General features: G+C 39.3%; 1 protein-coding gene across 1 annotated transcript in view; it reads right to left on the bottom strand.

The window, feature by feature from the left end:
- Nucleotides 1-12,882, bottom strand: part of slc4a7 (solute carrier family 4 member 7) — a 64,032-nt gene extending 51,150 nt beyond the window's left edge. Inside the window, exon 1 of the mRNA XM_066691074.1 lies at nucleotides 12,720-12,882. Within this exon, the coding sequence (XP_066547171.1) occupies nucleotides 12,720-12,764 (45 nt within the window). The 5' untranslated portion in view covers nucleotides 12,765-12,882. The remainder of the gene's footprint in view (nucleotides 1-12,719) is intronic.
- Nucleotides 12,883-13,828: the final 946 nt, after the last annotated feature.

Here is a 13,828-nt window from a genome sequence, read left to right as displayed (position 1 = left end):
GTTCTCTGCAAGGGTAAATGCAAGATCAGTCAGAGAGCCCATCGGTTCTTGATCCACTCACACAGTACAGTTCACACAAGCCCAACAGTGCTCCGGAAAGTTGATTTAGACTCAAACAGTCTGGTTTCTTCTGCATTGTACAAAATGCACCCTCAAGGGAGAAAAATGTCCAACTACAATGCAACTCTGAAAACGGGCAGCTGTGTTCTGTTAGGGAGACGATCTATGTCATCCATTAGCCATTAGATTGTGAATGAAAGGGAACTGACTTGTTGCCAGGATTTCACAACCGGCTTCTACAACACTTTACAGACTTTCACGAGCCTCAATATAAATTTCAATACAGCATAATCTCATCAACGGATTCAATACCGAAGAGATCAGGCATAAAAACAGCATTGATTCAATCACAGCTGTCATAAAGGAGCCCGTTTTACAGCTGTGTGCCCGAGATGATGGGGGGGTTTTAAGAGCGAGCATTACAGAGATGATTTGGGATTCTGTTTGGTAACAATTCATTACAACTCAGTCCTATACAGAAATCCACAGATCACACCGATCTCATCAAAGTAACACAGCCGATTAAAATGGTTTGAGAGGAACACAAAATGAACTGTTTTTACTATTGCAACTTTTAAAGGTCACTACAAAAAGGTGTTCACTTTCACTGGGAGAGAGACCTCACTGAAAATCCTTAAACAAATTCATGACACTGCTATTGTACCCTTCAGCAAGGTAATCTACCTAGATTGCTCCAGTACAAACTGTATAAATAGTTAATTGCATGTCAAATTATTGTGATAGATTGTAACAATTGTAAGAAGCCCTGGATAATAATAATCTATAAATATAACCTCCTCTTACCTTCATTATACTGGCAACTATTTTACATATTGGCCTCCACTTACAAAACTTAACAGGAAGCACCCAAATCTACTGCTTCTAAAACAGACATTGCCCATCATATTTAATCAACTGCGTAATAGCTCCTACAAAAATGACGCCATGCTAAATCGAGACACTTTAATTCACTGTAACCATGTTTACAAAGAGGCATTTCATTTAAACTGTAAGCCCTGACTCCATTAACACAAAGAATACATAAAGAACCACACACTTAAAACTTAAAAGTGTGTAATTATCAATTAAATAGGAGTTCATGTAACTAACAGCAATTAATACAAATTGATGCCTATGTATTGCCTTGTTTTCAAAGTGTGAACAAGCCTTAGAAAAGTACTGGTGTCTCCATTAGGATGAAAAAATATTAATAGTTTACTACTATATTATTAAGATGGCAGGCATGGTTATAAAAACAAAAATACAGAGCAGCACAGTGATCAAATGGTTTCCAATTTTTTGCATGTACACACAGCCTATTAAAATTTGCAAGTAAATGATCTAAGTTTAAGATTCCCTCCCCCACCTCATAAATATCCCGGCTGTTTTAATGTCTAGTGTACTTAGTACTTACCAGACTTTACTTTGGGAACCCTGGCAAGGAGGCAAATATGACTAATGCTTTAATTAATTAAAGTATATCGCATTCCTGACCGCCATTGGGCAATTTGGAGCATATTGAATTGCATCGAATCTGAATGGCATACAGCAAAACTGTGTACAGCAAAACTGAGTCATGCAATACAAGTTCATGGGGATATAAATAAAAGACTGGCCCTAAGCACAATAAGGATGTCTTTGAAACAAAAACATATATATAATAAAAACAATTGGGTTCTGCACCTGACATGCACTGTACCTCATCTTGTCAATTACCCCAGCAAGAGTACAGCAGAGTAATATAGCAAACCTGCCGAGTTAATTGCTGAATTGACAGAGATCGCCGTGCGGGCTTACTTTGCCATTGTCTGAAGAGACTGTTGATTTGCTGACAGCCACGCTGCAGACAATGATACATTTCCTGCTTCCTAATCTTCCCCTCATGTATGCCAATGGGGGCAGTCTGACACACCATGGAGAAAAAAAAAAACTATAAAACAAAAAGCATAGTTTAAATTAATCATATTAGCATTACAGAATTTATTACACATGGACTGTAAAAGAAAAAACTACCAGCTGACCACAAGGGCATTGTTAGCACCATTTACAAGCACCATCACACAGTATTCCTACCGCCCCCCCCCGCCCCAATACAAATTTACTACACTAATTGAAATAAAAAATGGTTCGAGTCTATATAGAGCTTCAACATTCTCTCCCTTCTCATTCTTCAAACCAGATCAAACTGTTCTGCGATTATAGCAAGTCATTATTACCGATGACCATTCTATCAAACAAAGTGATAAAACATTATATTACATTACATATACCTATTATCTTCTTGGAATATTCATTAAGAAATAAAAATAACCGATAAAACAATAACTGAACGAAAAGGAAAAAAAAAAAAAACAGGACAGTCAGGTAATGCAAGATAAATGATGTTTCTAGTGAGCTATACTAAAAAGCTAGAAGCTAGGACGGGATGTGGAATACTTTGTGGAAGACATTTCTACATTCCTTTTGTCCAGTGGTGCACGAAATCATAGTAGAAAGTTCTACCAGCTTGTGCGCTCAGATCCCGACACGTGTCCACTCAGCCCAGCCATTATACCGAGCGCTGCAGTAAATCAAGTACATGGTACACAGGCACCGGGGCATTTGTACAGCTGTAATGTCCGTGTGGTGCCCCGCAGCAGCGTCAAAAGGATGGCGAGGACGGACTTTTCAGTGTGATTTCATTAGAAGATGTGGAAGGGGGGGTGGGGAAATCTTTCCCTTAGGTCAGTGAGGCAACAAAAAGGGGGCATTCACAAAGCCAGCATTAATTGCACTGCTTTTACACAATGTAATAAGAATACAGGAGTCAAATTAGTTTTCCATAGAGCACATTAAAGTCACATTATCGTCCAAGGTTTCCCCAGAGCTCGATCAGCTACAGTATAGTACAGTATTTCCTTGAAGCACGATCCGTTCCACAGAACGAAGAACAATGAGATAAACGTTACTGGTGTTTATTCGTTTCCTCGGTTACAACAAAGCTCGACTGCTTTGTACAGTACTCTGTAGCCTGAAATGTACCTCTGACGCCAGCTGACAGGAGATTATATCAGCTCTGCCTTGTTTATTAGTTCCTGCTAAAATGTTATTATTGACATTCATTAGGGTACCGAGATGCAGAACTCAAATGTCAAGAAATGAAAAAACAAAAACCATATAGCAATACAAGGAACATTGTAGTAAACTGACTTGAACCGGTTAAGGGTAAAGACACGAAAACTGTCCTGCTTAGCACGAGGGGGGTGGGGGGGTGGGATGTGCAAGAGATGGGAAAGGAGGCCGCAGGGCAGGAGACGCACCGCATGCTCCCCCTTTATCCCTTCTGGAGCTTTCTGTGCTTATCCAATTCCGGCTGTGTGCCTACATCAAAACTAATGTGGGCCTATCAGTTTAGACCGCTTAATATAAACCTATAATTAAACAGTGTTGGTGTGAAGACATGTCAAGGCTTAGATGCGCATTAAGACAGATTTTTCCTCTCATTTCCATGTGCAAGAGGACAGACATCAGCTGTCTGTCACTAGCTCCAGTCTCTTTCACTGTTGACATCCATTTTGTTATTTAAAAGACAGCAGGACAGTTTTCCAAAACACACAAAAACAACCATCACCTGTGTGAATTAAAGGATTTTTTGATGTTGTTGTTCACCAGAAAGATGCACTAATAGGTCTAATACAGTGTTGGGTAGCAGGGGATAGATTAGGGACACAGAAAAAGAACCCCACATAAACAACCAAGTGACCACTTATGACAACATGGACTTATTACAGTCATGTAAAAATATATATATATTATTATTATTATTATTATTAATTATAATACAAAAAGCAACAATCACCCAGGCAAGATATGTATTCTAATAGGTGGTCGGAATAGCTCAGGAGACAGACGATCAGATAATGGCTGATGAAAAGGGAGCATGAAATACCGCTCAGTGTAACATCAAATAAAAACAGCCTACTGCTTTAACAGCCTGTTCCTCATTTCCCCAATCTTGTCCGAGCTACGATACTGATATGGGAATAAAAGTGCTACTTCACTTAGGGGAAAAAAAAAAAAAAAGAAAGCAAATTACTGACCTGCTGCCATGGCTTGGAGCCAAACAAACGAGTGCCAGGGTCAGTAATGCGTCTAGGAAAGCAGAATCAACTAGTTGTAGGCCAGACAAATTAAACACTTAATCACGGTGCTGGTAGCACTTGTCCATTGTTGGGGGGGAACAAAAACACACAAACGATGATTACACTAATCAGATTCTCATTAGGACCCTGGGAGATTAATTGCCAAGTTCAGCCAGAACACACAGACACACACTTCATAGAGAAGTACAGAGTAGAAATACCAGCAAGACGGTTCTGCTTTGAGAAGGCTGCCCCCGAATCAAACACAAACCAAACATATGTAATTTTTCAAGTTTTTCAAGTGGAGGTATGGTAGTCAACTCAAAAGATGTTCTTTGAGGTATTTTGTTTGTCACAGAAATGTCAGATAAGAACTTCAGCTCTCTAATGGTCATGATAGGCAAACTATGGAAGCGTACAAAGAAATTGAATTTTTCAGCTCTGCTCACACTCCCAAATGACAATTAGCCATTAAAGCCATACTCCAATGGAGTTTTTTTAGGGACAGTAATTGACTGGGAAACAGCAGACTACAAATAGCAGTCCTAAGCCGACCTCGAGAATGACAGCTTCTAGGATTCAACAAAGAGCTATTCTTTAGGCGATAAGTCAATTTATTTTAGTATGGTTTGTAAAAGGAGGGACCATCAAAAAAAAAAGTAAAAAGTACCCATTATGTTTTATTTGGGTTTTTCAATATGGAACAAAGGCAGCATTTGAGCACAGAAAAGTATAATTTCAAGACATTTACTTCTCATGGAAAACTAGTAAGGCTGTAGTCTAGCGAATGTCCAGCAAATCCTAATTATATGGATCAAAACATTATTACATTGAAAGGAAAAGAAAAAGGTTAAAGGTTTTCCGTATGGCTTTGTGGAGGAAAACATTACATTATTAGGACACTACAAAATAACCAGCACAATGAAAGAAAAAGATGAACAAAATGCATTTTCTGGCAACATGAAAAAAAAAAAAATAACCCAGAGGAATCTCTCCAGTACAAACAAAGGAACTTAAAAATCAACCTTATATAGACAGTGAACCAAGCAGATAATACCAAGCAAAATGGTTTTGATGGCACCTTGAAATAATAACAGTAAATTGTTTGTAGTGCTTACAGTATAAAGACTTTTTCCACCTGCAGAATAAATATTTAGATGGCCACCAAGCTCCTCTGTTCCACAACAGTCATTACACATCAATTTAATTGCTAATTTAGCTACCAATACGGTTGACAATTACAAAAAGAATTGTGCAAACTAACTCTCTAGACTTCATCTTTATAGCCAGTGGTATTTGACTGCTCAGTGAGGGATGATCAAATATGTACTTTTAATCTGCACACAGATCATACTTGTATCCTGTAACAAAATCCAACAAAATTAATGTGTTAACAGTACCACCTAGGATGAGACATCAGTTTTGTTCTTGGGTTCCCTGCACAATTAAAAAGGATACATTCTTGCAGTACATGCTCCCTAAATTACAATTACAAAAATTAATATCAGATAACATATTCAAATAAGAGGGATTCTTCACTTAAGCAGCATAAGTAAATGTTTAACCAAGACTTGCCATTGAAATTATCTTGGGTACACTACTTCAAATCTTGTTCAATTTGAACTCCCACCTGTGAACCTCACACCATTTGTATTATGCACCTGAAAGATTGACAATAACACTTTCCTCACACATCTTAAGCCATCTATAAGTGACAGACTGGTAACAAAACATTAATAGTTTACTACCATCTATTTATTTATTTATTTATTTTTAAGGGATAAACAGCTGTGGAAGGATTATAAAGTGTGGCACAGGCTAAATAAACACCCAACAGGGAGTATAAGGAGTCCTGGCTGTAAAACTGTAAATAGCCAACTCACTCAAATTACTTTTAGCATTTGCTATTGAGCCTGTGCACTACTGTCCCATCACCTTTATAGAGAGGTGTCTGTCCTGTCACTGAAGGCTTTCCGTTGATCGAACCAGGTATTATCTAGTGTAGGATTGCAAAACACAGGCCTAGTGTAAAGCACAGAAGAGGATATATTTGTACTTTATTTGAAATCTTCCGTTCAGTTCACACAAGAAAGTAAGGACTTCCTTCATCCCAGGCTAGATTGTGTTTAACTAATTATACCCCATAAACGTGGCGTCTTGCGTTTTGTATGTTCTTGCTCAAACTGTACTATGTTTTATGAGATGTGTATATTTCTGGAGTTACAACTGTAACTCACCCTTGGCTTCTGCCGAGAAATAAACAAACATAATAACCATCATAATAAGTAATTTGCGTAGAGAAGAAAGACAGGAGACTGTCAGGAGAATTCCTGATCCGAAACCTAGTCTGCAACCCTAACCCTGACCCAATCTTATTATACAGGTTATCAGCAGCAGAACTCTAATTCACTCCATAACGTATTAATGTTATTCATGCATCAATTCATTAAGAATTGGTGCCCATTACTGTAACGTGTGACCTTTAAAACATACAGCTAAAGCCCCTGAAGTTTCCATAACATTGTGTTAACCAATGTTATATCTAATCACCAATGTTGTCTTAACGTTAGGGGCCACAAACCACATACAGAATGTTTTCTGAAATGCTGTGTACAGTACTTAAATAAAGATCACTTTGAAAAAAAAAATCAACCACTTAATGGCTTTTGTTAATTTCGTAAATATCTACACTTCCCTGAACAGTTTGATTTGTAAAACAAGATGACTGTCTCAAAAAAGAAATGCCATATTTTGTCAGTATAAAGCCAGCTCAGTTTTAACCTTATTTAACATAGCAACATGAAAATAAAGCAGAAAACAGAATTATAAAAGGGACTGCGCTTTGTGTTCCACTTATACGTTTCAGATTTTATTTTTTGATGCCGTATGACATGAAACATGAGCTACTGAAATTTGGAAGTTGGTTTCAGCAAAAACCCTTTGTTAAAATGTAATTTTAACACGTATATCCAGTTTTGGGAAAGACCTGACATCAGCAGGAAAAGAAACCCCCCGATATCATCTATGTTATTCATGAGCAAGGAGAAAAACCGATTTAAACAGTTTTGCCCAAGTGACAATAAATCAGTCATGTCAAGTGACTGGAGATTAGCGCTTTACAGAGCCAATCAAAGCGACATAACTGAAACCAGCGGGTTTTCAGAAGTGCTGCAGATATAGAAATCCTTCCAACAGAAATAGACGCTGTCTAGAATTACAGAGTAGCTCATCTGTCAAGGCAAGTCACTCTTACTACAGGAGTTTAATACGTCATTCGCAGGAGTTCAGGGTCACTCACTTTGGCATTAGCTGCCATTAAGAGAATTTAAATGCTTGAACATGATTATTTTTATTATAAGAAAGATCAGGTGAGACAGCTTTATTTGAAAATAAAGCACCGTCAGTGTGTTGAGACTGAGCCATGGACACAGTGTTCAGAACACAGCCTTGCTCCTCAAAGACATTTTAATGTTTACAAAGCTGGGTAAGCCATTGCAAGGTCATTGTTAAACTATTGTATTTTATAATACATTCCCTCATGCTGGGAAACAGAAAACTAACACAGGGAAAAACACAGGATTTGAAGTGGAACTATAATACATTTGATGCATGGTAGAATAAGACAATGATGAATATAGCTCTGCGTCACTGAGTTTTGCAATACCTGAATGAACAGCTGAAGTGAAACTGCTTCTGTATCAACAGAGCAGCAACAACAACAAAAAACACCAATTGATTTTTATCCCCCTTTTTGTCAATCAACCCTAGTTTTATGGCTTTGTTCACCAGGGTGTCGAACAGCATAGGCAGAACACCACTGAAGTACTGGTTATGAGAACAATGATGTAAAACACTGTGTTATTTGGACTGGAATACCAAACGTACTGGTTGACCACTGCACCCCCCCATAAATCAAGTTTAAGGAGTAGGCTCCTAGTTAACAAACAAAAACAAAAACAGTTGCCCATTTCCATGTAAGTTAGGACTAGATATTCAGGTTGTGTCATAGTGCGTTGTCTTACACAACAATGGGAGATTGGCAAGGTAAAGCCCAGCAGAAAACAGGAAACGGGCCGTGTCAGATTCTGATTTGCCTAGGTCATCATAAGAGCTTTTGAATTTTGAAATAAGAGTTATCATTGTCATGAAATCATCAGGTGTCATACACAACAGATGACTTATCTCATTGCATAAATAAGAAGTCACCACTCTTTTTTTCCATCCCTTTTCTTTCCATTAGCTACTTCCCTACCAAACTGGCCATGCTATTTATATTAGAAGCCTGTCACAAGCCTTCTGTGTCTCCAGCTGGCCTGCGTTAAGAGTGTTATAGCAAGTAAAGGTTAGGAAGCAGACTGATGTAAACAAGAGTGCAACTGGCAGAGTGCTGCAATGAATAATGTAGTCATAGATACAAAGATCTAGGAGTCTTGCAAAACAATTATTTTGGCTTTACTGGGTGCAGCATGTCGATTGAAATGCATAACTTTTAATTCCACCAAAGAAAAGATTCCTTAACTTACACTACTGTTGAGTGGAACCACTTTCTTTAACTCAATAACTTAAGCCATGCGATTTTCACAACAAAATCAGACCAGGTATCCCCAGCTTGATGGCCTTCTGGGCAAGAGTTCAGATAGTTAATAGGTCTGCTCAAAACCCAAAAACAGTTAGATTTGTATTGTTGGTCCAATGATGATACAATGCCAAATCTGGACTTTGTATCCAGAGCATTCTAAAGGGAAACAGTTAAAAAGTACTTCATATTATGTACTCTGAGCACATTAATCCTGTCATTCAATTGTAGTGCTCACAGCTATTAGTAACAGCTCAAATTATATATAAAATGAGAGTTTGAATGATGCAGTGGAAAAGGGAGGTGTTAAATGTGCAAACAATCACACAAAAGTGAAATAATTATTATAAGCTGTTTCTAGAAGTTTACTTTTAATTGGAAATGAAAAAGAACCTTAGGATCAAGGCTTTTCCTTTTGTTTGCAGTACGATTGGTTCACGTTCATTTGCCCTGCACTCCAACAGCCCTGTCACAAAACTACTAGCCTCGGGCGGGCTGAGACTTTAGTACCTGCAGCAGCAAGAGAAACTGCTGTATACACCAAAACATTACTGTTTCAGCTCAGTCCTGTGGGAGGACAACATGCACTAGGAAATTGTTCTGTGATGGGAAATCGACTCAAGGACAACAAACATCAAGAAGTTAAATGAATGAATGAATAAATTAATGAATTAAAAAGATGGGGTTACAACAACACATGGTCGTGGAATAGTCCCAGCATGGCCAAGGCTTTTCAAGAACAAGGCTGGATGCATAGTTAACCATAAAACTGCCAGTCACATTTGTGTACACAGAACAAGTGGGCAGATGCAGGAAGAGGGTTAAATGATGAATGATCAAGGAATGAAACTGAACCTGCACTGTAAAGCCTGACTACTGCGTACTGTTCACACTTCCTTCAACACCCCCTCGCTTCCTGTTCAACTGCTTCCTCGTTGGTGACTGGGCTATTTATTTTTCAGTTCAGTAGGTGTATGGATAAATTACAACACACAGTGTAAATGGGTAAACTGCTCTCAGCTAACAGTACCACCTCGTTATCCTACTCATCATCTCGCTAAATTACATGATAATTCCTCCCACTTGGCTACAGTACTAAACTAATTTCATGTCGTTAAACTTATTATTCAGATCTGAAAATGGTATCATTTAAAGTGACAGTCCACATGAATATAAGAAGATTAGCTTCATAAATCAATTGGATCTATACTTTTAATAAATATAACCTCACACCTAATTTAAAATGAATTTGAATCCTTTGCATTTAACTATTTTTTTATTGATCCTTGGGTCACCTTGGAAAACAGTCTGTTAATAATAGTAATATAAAATCATAATATTACATTGTTTTCTGGTGCTACAAAGAGCTACTCCTTTCACAGGTATCCTGAGATTACAGGTCTGTTCCATGTTTCTCCCACACATTTTTCTGTCAGCAGCTAATGCACTTCCCACAATTTACTGCCGTGCTCCACGGTTACCACAATCCTCAACACAATATTCTGAAAGGGAGGCAAAAACAAAAAAGAAAAACTAGACTGTTATTGTTAGGAGTTTCCGATTCAAAAAAAGAAAAGAAAACCAGGAACCAAACACAGAATTCCAGTTCGTCACGTACTTCAACATTACTTTTTGTTGTCCTGTCCAGCTATTATAGTCTAAATAAAAGGAAATATGATGCTACAATTATGCCTGTTCGGATTCCCAAATGAAAAGTTACAGGTAATGCTAGGCATTTGATCCCCCAAAAGAGGAAGGAGAAGAAAAATGGCTGGATTCGTATTCCTTCAGCAACCTACACTCAACCCTACAGAGCGTCACTTCCGCTAAACCCAGTTCTAGGAGCATCCAATGTTAGTCTTCTTGTGGTCAAACCCCAAAACTTACACAAGTGTTTCTTGCAAAACACTTTGGGCCATTATTTATAAAGTCTCAGCACTTTCAGTTATGTGACAATTCCATAGGCTTACAAGTCAGATTTCAACTCACCAGTTCCAGAATGGTGCATGCAAACTCCAGTTACTTTCTGTACCCAGTTTAGAGTCTTTACGAGGGCTCTGGTTTGACTGAAGGCTTTTTTGGGCAATGTAAAAGCAACAAGCTGACCCTAAGCCATTCTAAGGTCAGCCACATTCAAAAGTGAGGCCAGTGTGACATCAGACACTGCATGGTCTTTAGATGTGCATCTGCTCTTTAAAATGAATACCTATGCCATCATACCAGCTTTGGGACCCTCAGTGTAAATGTGACATGGCAGGGATCTTTGCTGTCAATCAGATCTAGGCCACGGTGGCAGTTTAAACAGGGTAGCAGTTGCAAACCGAAATTGAAAACTTTGTATGCAGTTGCAATGCAAATAGAGAGGCGAGAAAAAGAGATGAAGGCCTTTCCGGGTGCTAATCAGTTTAACCCTATTATACAGTGCATCTACCTACCTCTACTGTGATTGAACTCCTATTATAAATGAATGTCTCATTCACAAAACACAAAAGCTAATTTCCCTCAAAACAACAAAATATAGATGTTCACACAGTACAGGAAATGGTTTGTATCCTGTTTTTAAAACGTGTTATTCAGTCTTACATTGTAAAGCACAAAATAAGAAGAAAAAAAAAAAAGTCGCTTGAGCAATGGCTGAACCACAAATGTTTAGGATTTCGCAAATGTAGGATAGATTATTAAAATAAAATAAAAATTACTTTCCATAATTCTGGCTATTCCTTAAATTGAACCCATCATTAGGCTACATAAAAACCCCATAAATGACAAACCCAATCTGGGTGGCAGTGAGTGGTTGCTGTTTTAAGGACACCTACTGTTTGGAGGATATGATCAGTATAATACAGTATATTGAATCTAATGAAAAACAAACACAGGAAACTGCTCAAGCATCTGGGTCATGTCAGGTCGGAAGGGGCTGACAGTGTAGTGTATTTCACAGCTGATCACAGGAACCCTGTGGAGACCGAATCATGCATGCACAAGCTTTAGCACAAGTGGCACAAATAATAGTAATACATACTCATTTCAAGACCATACATCCAACTGGATCTGACACCTACACGCTTTACTGTTCATAGTTAATCATATAACAGTACAGGGTAGGTGTAAAGTTAATAGTTTATACTGTATTTCAATGCCATTTCATAAGATGCACAAGTGTTTGGGGGGGGTGCGTGCGTTTCTTTCCTCAACTGCATGGACACACACCCACAAACACACTGCGAGGTTGAGTGAAAGCATCGCCTGCGTGCTACCTCGGCCAGAGATGTTGTTCCCTTTAACACATCGCAGATGCGGAGGACAAGCAAAACGAGAAACGCGGAAGACGCAGTGTAAAGTGCATGTACGAAACAAATACACCGCTCTCTCTCCCTTCCCTTTGTGTAGTGACCAGATCAAAAGCATCGACGAGGACCACAGGAGCGCAGGGCGTGTGGGCGAAGCGACACTGATGCGACAAAGGCAACTTTCTTGAACAATAACGTCGGGCTGCAGGACAGACACACGAGGTTTGCTGCGCCGCGTCTCAGGGGCTCCGGCCAGGTCCTCTGCTTCACCCCCCCCCCCACCACCACCATCATCATCATCCCCCCAAACTGGTCTAAAACATCCCCCAAATCACCCCCCCAACCCCCAACCCGAGTTTCAGGTGGGGATCTCCCAATCTGGCAACTGGTCCGGATCCCCAGAGAGAGACACGTGATATCGCACATGAGCACATGGTCCTCCAAGAAGCATCCAGTTCAACAACAAAACATCACCAGGCACCGTTCCCATGCTGGACCGAGGCGAAAGCACGGCGACATTGATTTTCAGGACGGACGCGGAGCTCAATCCACCCCCACCAGCTTCCCTCCCTCCCTCCCTCCTTTCTCGGAAACGGGCACTGCAACTTCACACTCACAAGTGCGTCCCAGCGCCTCTCCGTAACACAGTTCACGACAAGACGGGTGGGTTACCGTGGTCAGGAGAGGTCTCATCTGCTCACTTCTGTCCTCCTCCATTTCTGTGCCGGTAGAGCTCTCTCTCTCTCTCTCTCCCCCCGAGAGAATTTCAATATGAAATTACGAATTGCCCCTTTTACGTGTCACTGACACAACCGCCTCGCTTTTCACAGACACTAACACAAAGGAACCGCCCGCCTCCTCTTGAGCGACCCTCATCTCCACCAATGAACGGACGGAGGTGCCGGCGTCACGGCCAATCGGATGCGGGGAAGGGGCGGCGTGGGCGTGGCTTGTGACAAAGACATTGTGCCTCAAGAAAGGAAAAATAGTTTCATTCAGTCAATGTTGCTCGGTATCAGTAAGTTAACGTGGCGAGATCTAAAGTCACTTCTATGAGTATAAGTTAGTTTTCACTTGCATTTGACTGGTTAGTGACTTCCACAAACGACTTCCACCAAGACCTGTAGCTCCAAGGCATTGTTCCAAAATCAAATAAAAAAGAGTGCTCATTATTGAATTCAGACATTTGCACATACATTACAGTTGCTTCTGTACAATTACTCCTGCATATTCAGATCGATCATGTAATTAATTATTTCAACATTACAGATGATTTAGTAATCACCCCCCCCCCCCCAAAAAAAAAAAAAAAACATATCTAAATACTAAACAACTGGAATACTTCTAAAAGCCACATACGCCACTTTCATTGGGTGCATTTTGCTGATCAGGCTGTACTCATTGTATAATACTGAAAATATTGACTTGCTAGCATTTTAAAACGCATGTGAATCTAGCATGCATGTAAGAAGTTATGTGAAACAGGAGATGGCTTGAAAACGTATGCATCATCTCTTTGTAAAATAGTCTGGAGCCTTGTGTCTTTCAGTATAAATCATCATTCATATCTTAGGTTATTTGTGTCCAATAAGTATGTCAGTTTGTGAGATAAGCAGAAAGGTGCAGAAAACAGTGTGCTAGCTAAACATAAAGTAGTCCAGAATATTTACAAAGTGCTATATTTCATTTTTAATACTCAGAAAGAAATGCAGTTTAAAGTTAAAAAGTACACATACTAACATACATGTAAAAACATTTTTTTTCAAGTATTAAATATGTAT

This window comes from Amia ocellicauda, chromosome 18, assembly GCF_036373705.1.
Source record: "Amia ocellicauda isolate fAmiCal2 chromosome 18, fAmiCal2.hap1, whole genome shotgun sequence".
Lineage (NCBI taxonomy): Eukaryota > Metazoa > Chordata > Actinopteri > Amiiformes > Amiidae > Amia > Amia ocellicauda.
The sequence above is the reverse complement of the archived record's forward strand: the minus strand, read 5'-3'. Positions and strand labels throughout refer to the sequence as shown.